The following is a 14593-nucleotide window of genomic DNA, read 5'->3' as shown; positions in this document are numbered from 1 at the left end:
TTAATTGCTATGCTTTTGCTAATTGTGTATGTTCTTTCCCTTTTCTAGGATTTCCTTGCTTTAATTCAAATGGCCAAGAGGCAAAAGAATCGATGCACTGCTCACCAATGCTGTGTCTTCTGACAATTAACTACATGACCAATGAATTCTGTCTCGCCTTCCTCCGTTCAGTTTATCCAGAGCCAGGAAGACTTGACTCCCCCAGATACAAAGAGCCGACTGCACCCAGGAGCCAGTGAGCCAGAGAACAGCTGGAATGGCCATTATGATTTGCCAGAGAAATCCCAGCAGAATGAATCCGTTGATGTGGACAAGATTAAAGTTAAGCTGATGACAGCCTGGAACAATGTCAGATATGGTGAGGGTACTATCAGACCTTCACTACAGTGTTTCTTACTCTATTTCCCATTCTGTCTTGAATGTACTACCTTATTGTTATTGCTGTTGTATATTTACTGTGCTCCAATACCTTTTTTAGGTGGTTGTCATGATTCCCAGTTTAACAGCAGATACAAGATATTTAGTCAACGTTATATGGATACCAACTGATCATTGCTGCCCTAATGGTCTCTGAGAGCTTGCATTAAACTCAATGGCCACTTTATTAGGTCAAGGAGTGCAACCCTGTGCAGTCTTTTGCTGCTGTAGCCCATCCACTTCAAGGGTGGACATGTTAGGTATTGAAGGATGCTCTTCTGCACACCGCCGTAACACATGGTTATTTAAGTTTCTGTCACCTTCCTGTCAGCTTGAGCTAGTCTGGCTATTTTCCTCTGAACCTTCCTTATTAACAAGGTGCTTTTGCCAAACAGAACTGCCGTTCACTGCATTGTTTTTTGCACCATTCTCTATAAAAACTAGAGAATGTTGAACGTGTAAGTCCCAGGAGATCAGCGGTTTCCGAGATACTCAAACCACCCTGTTTGTCACCGGTGATCGTTCCATGGTCACAGGCACTTGGATCGCATTTCTTCCCCGTTCTCATGTTTGGTCTGAACAACAACTCAATCTTTTGACTTTGTCAGCATGCTAGATATTTGCACCAATGAACAGCTGTAAAGTGGCCACTGAGTATATATGTGTACAGCAGAACATCCCAAAGTGCCTCATAGAGGCACTATGACATGTAAGTAATAGGAAAATTAGTATAAAGTTTAGTTAGTAGTTGGTAAAAATGAGGTTTGGGTGGGGAATGCTTAAGAATGCGACAGCTGAAGAAGTTACCGCTAGTGGCAAAGCAATTGCTTTGAAGGCTGAGTAGTGTGCCATATTTGAAGGACCATGAATATCACAGAAAACTATTAGTCTGGGTCCAATTGAAAGGAATGTGTGCACTATGAAGGGGATTTGAAAATGGCTGAGAATTTAAAATTAGTTGTTTATCTGGTAGCTTGTATACATTAGTGAGAATAGGGATGGATGAAGAGTATTTGATGAAGAGTTCGATGATGCACTGCAGGGTTTTAGTTGACACGAGGAAATCTGCAGATGCTGGAAATTCAAACAACACACACAAAATGCTGGTGGAATGCAGCAGGCCAGGCAGCATCTACAGGGAGAAACACTGTCGACATTTCGAGCCGAGACCCTTCATCCTGTTTGGGGTTTTAGTTGACTTCAAGCTTGAGGAGTGACAAAAGGGAAGAGGCTATTGGATTGGTCAAGTCAAGGTGACAAAGGTGCGAATGAGGGTCTCAGCAGCTGTTGAGGTGAGACAGGATCTAGTTCAGACAATATAGTGAGATGGGTATCTCATAGTGGTACTGGTTGTACAGTCAAGTTCAGTACAGTCATTTTTGATAGCGAGGTTGCAAACAGTCAGATTCAATCTTGGATCAGACTGGTGGAGCCAGTGACTAAAGAATAGATTTTGTGATGGAGACAGAATGACTTAGTTTTACTAATTATTTGGTGGAAGATCTTGCTCGTCAGATATTAGAAACAATAAGACAATTTAGAGATACTGGGAGAGGAAATGATAATTACTTAGAGCTGAGTATTGCCAGTGGCATATGGAAACTGATATCAGGTGTGTAATGGGACAGGAATCAGATATGGGGACTACAAATAGATTAAGGAAATACTTGTTGGGGTGGCATTGTAGCATAATGGTTAGCACAATGCTTTACAGTACCAGCGACTCAGGTTCAATTCCTGCAGCTGTCTGTAAGTTTGTACCTTCTCCCTGTGTCTGCAAGGGTTGTCCCTGGGTGCTCCAGTTTCCTTCCACAGTCCAGAGAATTACTGGTTGGTAGGTTAATTGGTCATTGTTAGTTGTCCCATGTTTAGGCTAGGATTAAAACGGGGGACTGCTGAATGGTGTTGCTCGCAGGCCTGGAAGGGCATACTCTGTGCTGTATCTCAATAAATAAAGGGGTAGCAGAAAAGGCTGGCAAACTATTGACGATCTATGAGACTTGATATATTGGGAATTATTTTATAGCAGGACTTTGCTTCAGTTTTTGTTGTTTACAGTTAAATCTTTTTCTTTAAAGTGTGTACTGTGATTGTGATAAAAAAAAACTGCCATGGAAAGCCTGACAGTGAATTCAGTGCATACACAATAGTGAGATTTAATGCGTTTTCAACCTTGGCACTTAATGATAGCATATTAACCAGATCTGAGGATCAGGGAGTTTCCGAAACAATTCTATTGTGTTTTTGCTGATGATTCAGTTGTATTGTGTAATCACTTTTAATATTTTTCCCTTAATTTTTTTTTCTGCATGATGCCATCACATGATATATAAAAATTATCTTTTAAGAACCAGCTGTATTAACTGTTGTCTCTGCAGGTTGGGTAGTAAAAGGGAGAACAAATTTCAGCAAAACATCCCCGATTTTTCTGCTGGGCCGGTGCTACCAGTTTGAATCAAAAGGTAATTTGTTCATTTATGTGTCTGGAACATATTGTGATGTTTTAACCAACGATAGCTGTCAGAGCTACTCATAACAAAACTGTCTGTTTCCTTCCCATTAGCTGATCCAGCAGACACCAGTCATGAGGCACGAGACAACCAGAATGCTGTTTCTGCAGCAGTGGACTTGTTTCGGAAGGACTTTGGCTCTCGAATCTGGTTGACGTACCGCCGTGAATTTCCACAGCTGGAGGGTTCTATCTGGACGACGGATTGTGGCTGGGGTTGCATGCTGCGCAGTGGACAGATGCTCCTTGCTCAAGGGCTTCTTGTGCATCTTCTGTCTCGAAGTAAATTGTTGTCTTTATTTTCTGATTATTATTGAGGTGCAGTTTGCAGGAGTGACGATCAGTCACCAAGCGCCTACCTTTATTGTTAAGCGCCTGAGAAATGAAAGCCTGCCTATCTACTATTTTACTGATGAACATCATTTCTTCTACATACATGCCCTTTCCTATAAGTATCAATCTGTAGTTAGTATTCCTGTCTGATTTTTTTTCTTGCACACCCAAGGTACAAAGTCAAACTCTAGCCCTAGTTGCTTGCCCAGTTGTGATCACCAACTAACAATGCAGACCAAACGTTAGAAATAAATCTGACAGGGAATGCACTTGTCCACATTACAACATATACTTTCCCCTCCATTCTGTCAGCATATCGCAAGATATGAAAGCCAAATAGTGAAAAGTTTGGGAGTTCCTGAAAGAATGAACCTTCCTTCATTTGATTTGAAATCAATTTGTAAGTAAACTTCTGCTTAACTTCCTACATCTGAGGTGAGCTTCAGAATTGAATGTATTTGAATACAGTGGATTCTGGTTAATTGGAACACTTCAGGACCAGTGCAGTTTGGCCCAATTAAGTGGCTGCCCCAATTAGCTACCATCTAACTGAGTAACAAATTATGTATTTAAATGAAATACTGAACGAATTAGAACACTATCAGTGCTTCTAAAATATTATAAAACTGTTTTGTAGTTCCTAACAGCTATCGATGGAGGAATTTATCAGGTGTATGGGGCTGTCTAGGGAGGGTGGTCCCTCTGGCATGTCTGTTCTGGACTGCTTACTCACCTTTTGTCCCCACTGGACACTCAACTCTCACTGACTTGTGGCTCCAATTAGCTGTTTGCATGCAACAGTGGCCACAGTACAGAATACCAATTTGTCAGGCAAGCTAGTATTAATAATAAATACTTTATTGATCCCAAGTGGGAAATCCTTTTGTTACACCAGCAACATTTAAAAACACTTAGCAGTGTGCAGACTTAGCTAATTATAAAATACAGAATAATAATATACACTATAGTAATTTATCAATGTGCAATAATGTACAAAATAATAAAACAGACTATTATACTATGATGTGTGTTCTGTTGCACAGAGATAAACTTGTATATGCTTATTGCACTTGGTAGGAAAGATTTTCTACCAGTTGAGAGTAGATGGTGGACCTCATATCCAGGGAAAATGGGGACATGCCTGTCCTAGCATAAAAAGTCAACTCCAGTGGACTAAGTGGATGAGATCAACAGTGAGATCCAACCACCAAGAAGACGGTGGAGAGTGAAGGGGCAGAAGTCCTGGTTATCCACTGCAACCAAGGAAGACCCCAGCTTGTGATGACTACTCATACCATTGGGTCTGGACTTCTGAGGTCGGGAGAATGGAAATGAACCTGTGCAATGGCTTTGCCGCTCTAAATACTTTCTCACACGGTCTTCACTGTCATCATCAGATAAGTCAGATATCTAAAATGCTTCTGTGTTCTTTTGATTGACTGTAGGTGAACTAAAACAGCGCAAACAATGGGCTTCCATCATACAATGCTTTTGATAATTGCATCCTCTAAATCAGGGGTTCCCAACCTTTTGTATGCCATGGACCCCTAGCATTAACTGAGGGGTTAGTGAATCACAGGTTAGGAACCCCTACTCTAAAATCTTCACGTTTATTTTAACATTCAAAATGATTATCATTGTCTTCAAATTCATCGTAGTGTCTAGCTTGTTGAAGTAATGAAATCATTTCATGTTCACTGCTGGCCATTTTCTGGTCCCTCCAGTCCTGAATGCTTGAAACTGCAGTGAGCAAAGCAATTCTAAATCATTACTTTTCACCGACTATCAGTGACAGACATCAGTACTTTTTGAACACAAGCACCTGCAACTGACGGTACTCTAAGCACTGTGTAGTGTCTAACGGCCACACAAGTTCAGACAACTGACGCTAGTTAGAAATGGTTCAGCAAAACTCCTGTTCCAATTATGTGGCAGTGTCCCAAATAAATGAAGGGAATCTCAGCTATTTTCTCAATTAGTATTTGTTCTTTAAGGGTTGTCCCATATAAGTGGCTGCTTGATTAACTGATGACTCAATTAACCAGAATGCACTGTACTTGTCTCCTTAATTCATAGAATTTTGCCATAGAAGATGCCCATCTAAATATTCATTTGCTGTCGAAGTTAGCAATAAAAAGTTCTACAATTCATAGTCCAAAAGGTAATGTTGCTCCTGGTCAGTACCAAACCATTCTTGGTGAAAACAAAACCATCCTTGGTTGGTGACTTTCTTTACCACTGTATAATTGCTTGTGTCTTTTTCTTTCTTATGTCAAGTTACCACTTTGGGTAATAAAAAAGGGTGGGCTGTTGCCATGACCTTTTTTTCTGTGTTCTTTCTGTCCTCTCTGCACAGTTCCAACAAAACTCAATTAAACCTTTCGATGAGGGACATTATGGTTTACCATACTGAACAACGAGTTCACCAATTTTAGAAGCCAGTTATTCCCATTTGAAACTCCTCAAAGCCCTTTATTATTTTCTTTCTTTACAGGTTTTATTTTTGTTTTCTTTCATGTTTGCTGATCGTTCTTCCAATATTTTTTCCTGCATTCTCCCATACCTACCACTTTCCCCTTTGTTTCCTCTCTTTGAATTGTTAACCAACCCATTTCTAATGATTTTCCATTCTGGTGAAAGGTTGGACTCCATGGATACTATCTGAACTGATAATTTCTATCATTTTCCACTTTTATGGCTTAAACACTTGCTATATTGGATGAACTTAGTAGTGGTGGTTTTAAGTGCCCTCCTTTCTTTTAGACTGGACATGGCCTGATGTGTTACTCTCCGTTGAGTCAGAAGCTGAACCCAAGTCGCCATCTAAATCCAGCATTACCAACTGGTCAAACTTTGATGTCTTCAGCTCACAGTTGGACAGGAGTAGAAGCCTCCGGCATGCCCGAGGATCCACGGTCACGCAAACACGCGCACGAACGTTGAGACTGGACAACCCTAACTCTTCCAAAATGGACAAAGAAGAGGAGGAGCACCGCAAAATCATTTCCTGGTTTGGCGATCACCCCAAAGCCCCATTTGGGGTACATCAGCTTGTAGAATATGGCAAGAGCTCTGGGAAGAAGGCAGGAGACTGGTATGGCCCATCAATTGTAGCACATATAATCAAGTAAGTAAAGCCTCTGCAAATGTTGCACATTTCCGATGTTCAGAGTGTCCAAAGTAATGCTATGGTAATATAGGAAAGATGCAAGTGTCGCGGGGAGGTAGCAGAGGAGATTCACCAGGATGTTGCTTTAATTGGAGTATTTCAGCTACAAGGAGTAAATTACATGATCTGGGTTGTTTTTCCCCTAAGCAGAGGAGGCTGGGGGGTGACCTGATAGAAGTATGCAATATTATAAGGGAATGGATGGGATAGATGGTAGTGATCTTTTTCCCATGGTGGGCTTCTCTTAAGCAAGAGGAGCTTAGTATGAGGTGAGGGTATCTGAAGGGGAATTGTTTCATACTGACTGGTTGGTATCTGAAAAGTTTTGACTGAGGAGGGAGTGAAGGCAGATACTCAAAACTTAAAGAAGAATCTGAGCCAGTGAAGGCTATGGATCAAGTGGATAGATAGACAAGTATAGTGGTTGGTGTGGACATGGTGGGCTGAAGTGGTGGTGGTGTTTCTGTGCTGTATGACTCTTACTTTATCTGACCATACAATTGTTAATTCAATTTCAGGATTTTGGGAATTTAGTCCTTAAGCCATTGCAGGATTAGGCCATTCAATCAACAGATTTATTATTCCCCTCTCAAACCCTTATCATGTTTACTCCCGTTTGACATCATTATAATAAAGAACCTGTTAACCTCCACTTTAATTATACTTCTTGGCCTCTATAACTGTCCATGACAATAGATTCAGTACCCTCTGGCTAAAGCAATACTTCGTCTCTGTTTTATGTGGATATCCTGGCGTTCTGAGGCTATGCTCTCGGTCTTAAACTTTTCCACTTCTGGAAACCTCCCCTCCATGTCTACTCTATCCAGGTCTTTCGATATTCGGTAGGATATTTGGCTTGTCCTTCTAAACAAGTACAGGCCCTGAGCCATCAAAACTCTTTCATCCCTGGAATCAGTTATGTAAAGCTCCTCTGGACCTTCTCCAACACCAACACATCCTTGCTTAGATATGGGACCCAAAACTGCTCCCATTGCTCCAAATGTGGTCTGACCAATGCCTTAAAAAGCCTCAGCATTGCTTCCTTTTTTGAAAATTCTAGTCCTCTTGAAGTGAATGCTAAGATTGCAGTTACCTTCCTTCCTACTGATTCAACCTGCACCAGGACTCCTAAGTTCCTTTGGACCATAAACCTCTGAATTCTCTTCCCACTTAGAAAACGGTTTGAGCTTTATTGTGTCTATAGAAAGACACTTCCGTATGCTGTATTCCTTTTTTATGCCCATTCTCCCAACTTATCTAAGTCATTCCGCAAACTCACTGCTTTCTCAGTACTACCTACCCCACCACATGTCTTTGTTATATTTGCAAACCTGGCCATAAAGCATAAATTCGTCATCTAGATCATTAACGTAAAATGTGAAAAGTAGTGGACATGGTGGACCCAACTCCAATCCATGGGGAACACAACTAGCAATTAACCAGTAAAGCACTCCTTCATTCCCACTCTTTGCTTTCTGCCAGTTAGCCAATCAATTTTTCCATCCATCTAGTATCTTTCCTGTATTATTATAAGTTCCTATTCGCTTAGCAGCCTCAACTAAACACTGCTCTGTCTATTCTTAGTCAGTGTTACATATAAATGACGTAGCAAGTTGTGGAAAAGAAACAGGTGAATGTGTTGACTTGGTGATGTGATGTTGGAGCAGGGGAAATGGAAGCTAACTCATCTACTTTCTTGGTTTTTCCCCCATTACCATTCAATGGAAATTTTCCAGAAGAAGGCATTTTAGAAAATTAAAGTCTGTATCAGCTATCACACTGGCCATTTTTAAGGCCTCTTGAATGAAGTCCATCAGTACCTGAGGACCTGCACACTTGACATTCACTGATTGAACAACTTAATCAATGCCTCTGCCTGATGATAATTGTCACTCTTCTGATTCAATCCCTCCCTTCCAGTTCCAAATTTCTAGCTGTTTGTGAGATGTTAGTTATTTCCTCTATAATGAAAACTGATGTTGATGTAAAATCCCCATTAATACATTTGTCATCTCATCTCCTTGTTTCCCATCATAAGTTCCCCAGACTTGCTCTCTATAGGGTTAAGGCTCATTTAGTTAAATATCTAAAGAAACTTATTATCTGTTTCTATATTTTAATTTTTCCTTCCTGAATAATCTTTGTCACTTGTTGTTTTTCTATACTCTGTCCAGTCTTCTGATCGGCCATTTATCGTCTGCACAATCAATGTTTTTTTTCTTCAAGTTTAATGCAAGCTTTAACTTTTAGTTAACCATGGATACTGAGGCCTCTTTTTTGGGATAGTTTTTCTTGTTGGAATGTTTCCTGTACACTCTGAAAGATCCTTTCACATATATGCCACCGTATCTTGACTGATCTGTTAATTTCCCAATTCACTTCAGCTTGTTCTGATTTCTTGTCTTTGTAGATTCCATTCTCTGAGCTTAAAATGTCAGTCTTGGTCCCATTCTTCTCTCCATCATTCCGAACATAAAAATGTACAGTGAGCACCATTTTCTCAGGATGTATAGGGTAGGAAAGTGATTTATCTGAGTTGAATTACCTGATTTTTGGCATTTGGCCTAATAATGGAATTAACTCACTCAGCTAGATGCCCAGGTCTTTTTCTTGAAAGTTCTTCGGTAGTAGCTGCTGGAAATTGTCTCCAGAATGCCTCTCACTATCGAATCTGAAACACTGGCTTGTAAAGGAATGACTCTTGTCTGAGATGTGGAAAGGCTTTCAGATGGGTCTGAAGAAATACTGGGAAGCTGAATTGGTTTTTAATCATATTTTCTTTATTATTGACTCTCATTCTCCTGGCTCTTCATTTCTCTTAGGAGAGCGGTGGAAAAAGCTGAAGACTCTGAATCTCTTGGTATTACTGTCTATGTATCACAGGATTGCACAGGTGAATATCCACAGATTCATTATCGGCTACACGTTGAACACTGCATTCATGAGATCAGAACTGTATCGGAGTTTACTGCTAGCAGAAGCAAATTCTTCTCATTTTAACTATATCAGTTTGATCAAGATTTACAAATTACATGTAATATTGCGGGAGTAAATGTAAAATCTGTTGCCATTTCTAGAAGGTTAGGTAATCAGATTACACTGATTTGTGCATACAGTTCACTAATTGAAAGTATTAGAAGTGGATTCAGCAGTAATTTTCAAAAAGGGAACTCTATAAATATTTGAGGGGGTTATCTTGTTCGACTGCTTGGACGGACTCCACCTTTGCCTCACATAGAACTCTGGATTTGTGGCAGTTGTGATTTGTTCAATGCTTTGAAATGGGTATTTACACCATTCAAGCAAACTCTGAGGCTGAAAGGGGAGACATGTTAAAATTGTTGTAAGATCTTTGTCAGCTGTGGGAAAGTATATGGAACTGGGGCTCATCTAGACTCATTCATTTATAATATTGGAGCAAAAAGAATTGAAAATTTGTTTTATTCCTGTCATGTGAACCAAGTTACAAAGGAAAAGCATTGTTTTGCAAGCTTTCCATATCACTTGATTAATACATTAAGCCAGTAAGACTGCTCCCTTCCAGTGCCAAAGACCAAGGTTCAATCCTGACTGGGGTAGGTCACACATTCTCCCTGTGGTCACCTGTGGTTTGGTGGGTGAGTTAGCCCTAGTGTGTAAGTGAGTGGAAGCTTTGTGTTTGGGGGTGGGAGGGAGTTGATATCAAAGAAATGTATGCAATATATTCTTGTTCTTTGCAGACTTCCACAAAAACAGAAGAGTGCCCCAAAGAATGAGTGACAGTAAAAAAAAACATTTGAACCCAAAGCCCCCCCCCCACACGTGCAAGCAGCAGCAAAACAACAATTATCCCCCTCCACCACTTACTTCATCAAAAAAACATCAGCGATTGTATGATCAATTGACCATGATCTGTAGTGCAACAAAACCTAATCATTCACCCTACAATTCAACATACCAAAGGCTCGTGCTCTCTTTCCCTAATAAACCCCTCTTGGGGAGAATTTTTAAAAAAACTTGGATGAATGTGGTCGTGGTGTAAATAGATAGTTGATGGTTTGTGCAACTCAGTGAGCCACAAGACCAGTTTCCATGATGTCTGTCAAGTTGCTACTTTGATAACCAGTCATTCATCTTTCTGTCCAGAGCTTTATCATAGAGCAAAAACCCTTCCCTGAAACAAGCCACTTATTACAATGGTGCTGTTTCCAACCCAAGTGAACTTGATTAATTAAATCCCTTGCAATCAAGCCTACTGAACTTAATAATTCTTCCAAAGTTTAATTGCTGTTATCCTTGCTATCAAGGGGGGAATGATAAGGCATTTGTTTTGCCCTCCCTACTAATAGCAATTCTATATACAATGTAGTTATCAAGATTAAAGAACTTCTCATTTTCATTCCAGTTTTAAAACTTTAATGCCCAAGGTGGCCCTCAGTCACAGGTTGCTTTAGAAGTGCAGACACATCTTGAATGTAAGAAATAAAATGCAGTTTTAACTTGGCAAGCGCTCATCAGTAGCAGCAACATATGTCATTAAGTAATTCAGTTTTAGTAATTTGGTCATGAGGACTAAATAAATGGTCAGAAGTTTAGGGGAATTCTCCTGTTCTTTTTACAATAGTGGCATTGGATCTTTCCCTTTTGCTAGAGGGACATGGTTATTCCATGATTATTTGAAACACTAATTCTCCATAAGGTTGTGTCCTCAGCCCCAATTCTACTTCTTGTACAATCTGGCCACTCCGTCTGCAAGTTTGTAGATGATACCACTGAAGTTCTGTAACAAGTCATAGTACAGGAAGGAGGTAGAGGATAATGACATGGTGTCATAACCATTCCCTCGATGTCAGCAAAGTGAAAGAGCTGGTTATTTACTTCAGTTAGGGGATGATGCACACGACCTTGTGTACATCAATATTGTTGAGGTTGAGAGAGTTTAGAGCTTCAAGTTCCTAGGTGTGAACATCACTAATAGTCTGTCCTGTGTTGCTGTGACAGCCAAGAAAGCTAACCAATGCCTCTGCTTCCTCAGGCGGCTAGGAAATTGGGCATGTCCCTGTCTACCCTTTTCAGTTTTTATCGTTGCACCATAGAAATTTGTTTGGATGCATAATGGCTTAGTATAGGAACTGTAGAGAGTTGTGAACACAGTTCAGCACATCATTGGAACCAGCCTCCCTCTGTGGACTCTCTCTAAAATTCTCACTGCCTCAGTAAGCCAGTCACAGACCGAACCTACACTGGACGGTCCCTCTTCTCCCCTCCCCTGCTGGGCAGAAGAAACAAAACACTGAATGCACATACCACCAAGTTCAAAGACAGCTTTTGTCCCACTGTTAGTGGAACCTTTTGTAGGATAAGATGGACTCAGGATTTCACAATCTATCTCATTATGATGTTGGACTTTAATGTTTACATGTACTGGACTTACACTTTTCTGCATTGTTATTGCACCTTACTGTATAATCTGATCTGTAAATACAGTTGCGAGACAGGGTGCAACTTGGGCCATGTGACAATAATAAACCAATATCAATTAATGGTACTAATTTGGAATGTCTTAGATTAATACAGAAATTTCTGTAGTCAAATTTGAACCAGGAATATCTGCCTCAGAGGGAAGAGTACTACCCATGCCTGACTAAATGAAGTGTAAACTGCAGGTAGAACTAAGGCAAAATCAAATTTCTCACATAAGTAAACACCTCTCAGTGGCTTCTGATAATCAGTGTTATCATTTCTCTGACATTATGAAATGGAAATTGTTCATTAATCAGTCTCGCCATCAGCACAATTGGTTGAGCATTTTCTAGTTTTGTTCAAAGTAGCTTTATTATCAAGGTGTTGAAATTTGTCTCCGTACAGGCAGCCATGAAACAGAAACCCACAGAACCCATTAGAAACAAAAGACCGTCAAACACTCAGTGTGCAGAGAGGAAACAAATAGCGCAAACAATAAAAGCATGCAAACAGTATTCAGAATTGAAGTTCACAAAGCCAGGCATCACGGCAGCCCATCCTGAGACCACTAGTTGCAGGCCACAGCCTCAGTCCGACACAGAGATGAGCAAACCCCGCCACAAAGCTATTTTAAATGTTATCTCATTAAGTTTTTTGCAGAGTTCCCGATGAATCGAACCCAAGTTTTACAAGATGATTTAATGTAGATCATCATGATCTTGCTTTGTGTGCAGTTTTTATGCAACTGGTTATTGCATATTTGAAGCTGACATTTATTTCTTTCCCTTCTTGGGACAGTGTACAAAGGAGATGTGGTGAATCTCTGTGAGATGCAATTAAAGAGTGGAAGTGTTTCTGATCTGGAATGGAAGTCAGTTATTATCCTGGTGCCTGTTCGACTAGGAGGTGAAACTCTCAACCCCGTGTACATGCATTGTGTGAAGGTAAGCAGGGTGTCAGTAGCTGGATTCTAAATCTTGTGTACAATTGTGCACTTGCAGCTTTCCTACCAATCAGCTGTGATACTCATTTTGATTTTCAAACACCAACTATTTTGAGGAGCATCTCAAAAAGGGTAAAAAGTTTAACTGAACCTTGATTGATGTCATAGTTTGCAATAAGGAAAGTTAGTCCTTGTCATGTTTTCTGCTCTTTAGGCACTTTATGGGCTAGTTCTTGCAGCTTCCTTGCTGTTAGTTATTTATTGACATACAGTGTGGAATAGTGCTTTCTGGCCCTTCAAGACACACCACCTAGCAACCCCCAATTTCTTCTTTTTAAACCCTAGCATCATCATGGGACAATTTACAATGTCCAATTTAACCTACCAACCCATAGCACCTGGAAGAAACCCACACGGTCACAGATAGAATGTACGAACTCCTTACAGGCAGAGGTAGGAATTGAAGCCCCATCTGTGAAGCATTGTGCTAACCACTACACTACCATGCCACCTACACAGTCTGGTGTATCTCCCTACCTCAATGTCCTTGTGACAGTCTACAGAGTAGTACTAAGCATCTGATTCTTGTAAACATGAGATTCTTCTGATGCTGGAAATCTAAAGTAAGACACACAAAATTTTGGAGGAGCTCAGCAGGTTAGGCAGCATCTTTAGGGAGGAATAAAGAGTTATTGTTCCTTGTTCCACCTCTTAATTCTTGTGTGTTTGCAGGAGATCCTGAAGCTTGAATGCTGTATTGGAATCATTGGTGGGAAGCCCAAGCACTCACTTTACTTCATTGGATATCAAGGTAGGTATTGATGTATTTGTTCCCCACCTTACAGGAAAAAGTAGATTTTCTCTTATGTTGAGATCAGGAACAGGAAGAGAGCTAGAAGTACTAACTAAGTGTGCATCATTGACAAGCATTTGAGACACACAAGACTGTAGATGCCAGAATCCGGAGCAACAAGCTATCTGGCAGAATTCAGTGAGGTGAGCAACATCTATGGGAGGAAAGGAATGTGAGCATTTTGGATCGAACTCTACACCAGTCCCAATCCAGGGTTTCAACTCAAAACATCAGCAATTCCTCTCCTCCCACGAATGCTACCTGACCTGCTAAGTTCCTCCAGATCTTGCACTTTGATATGCAGTTGCTGTGAAGGAACACCAATGTACTTTTGTTCTTCAAATGAAGATCACTGTAGTCAGGGGAAATAGAAACCTCAGCTTCCTTTGGAATATTCAGTTTTCTGCTGAAACTATGTTGTGAAAGGCTGGATCCACTGATCGCCATTTAAAGTTTTATTTACTTTTGTAACGTATTGAGAGGTTATGATGTGACTTGTTTATTTTAATTTTTTAATAACAGTAGCTTTAATTGAACTGTTATCAGAATGTCTGTGTTGTATGATAATTTGGACTCTTGGCCTCACAGTTTATCTCGTTACGGTCTTGCACCTTATCATTTCCATTGCTAGGTTATTTGGTTTAGGTTGTAATGCATTTTAGAGAGATTTCCTAAAATCTTCCTGACATTGATCTTAAGGTTATTTATTGGTGCTTGTCCCAGAACTCAGTACATCACGGAAGCTGGGCTGAGGCACAATTGAGCCTGTTTGTTCTTGTGAATTATATAATGCATGTTTGTTACTGAGTTGGGTGAACCATTATTCCTGCATCAGATTTATTGAGATACAGTGCAGAATAGGCTCTTTCGGCCCTTCTAGCCATGCCGCCCTGCAATCCCCTTATTTAACCATAGCCTAATCATGGG

General features: G+C 40.4%; 1 protein-coding gene across 2 annotated transcripts in view; it reads left to right on the top strand.

Annotated features, from left to right (window-relative positions):
- Positions 1–14593, top strand: part of atg4da (autophagy related 4D, cysteine peptidase a) — a 48038-nt gene that overhangs the window by 17876 nt on the left and 15569 nt on the right. For both annotated transcript variants that reach the window (XM_059992305.1, XM_059992306.1), the window contains exons 2-8: positions 49–358; positions 2796–2879; positions 2981–3208; positions 6023–6386; positions 9251–9321; positions 12669–12814; positions 13546–13624. In XM_059992305.1, the coding sequence (XP_059848288.1) occupies positions 142–358; positions 2796–2879; positions 2981–3208; positions 6023–6386; positions 9251–9321; positions 12669–12814; positions 13546–13624 (1189 nt within the window). In that variant the 5' untranslated portion in view covers positions 49–141. The remainder of the gene's footprint in view (positions 1–48; positions 359–2795; positions 2880–2980; positions 3209–6022; positions 6387–9250; positions 9322–12668; positions 12815–13545; positions 13625–14593) is intronic.

This window comes from Hypanus sabinus, chromosome 16, assembly GCF_030144855.1.
Source record: "Hypanus sabinus isolate sHypSab1 chromosome 16, sHypSab1.hap1, whole genome shotgun sequence".
Taxonomy (NCBI): domain Eukaryota; kingdom Metazoa; phylum Chordata; class Chondrichthyes; order Myliobatiformes; family Dasyatidae; genus Hypanus; species Hypanus sabinus.
Note: the sequence above shows the minus strand (reverse complement) of the source record. Positions and strands in the feature narration are given on the sequence as shown.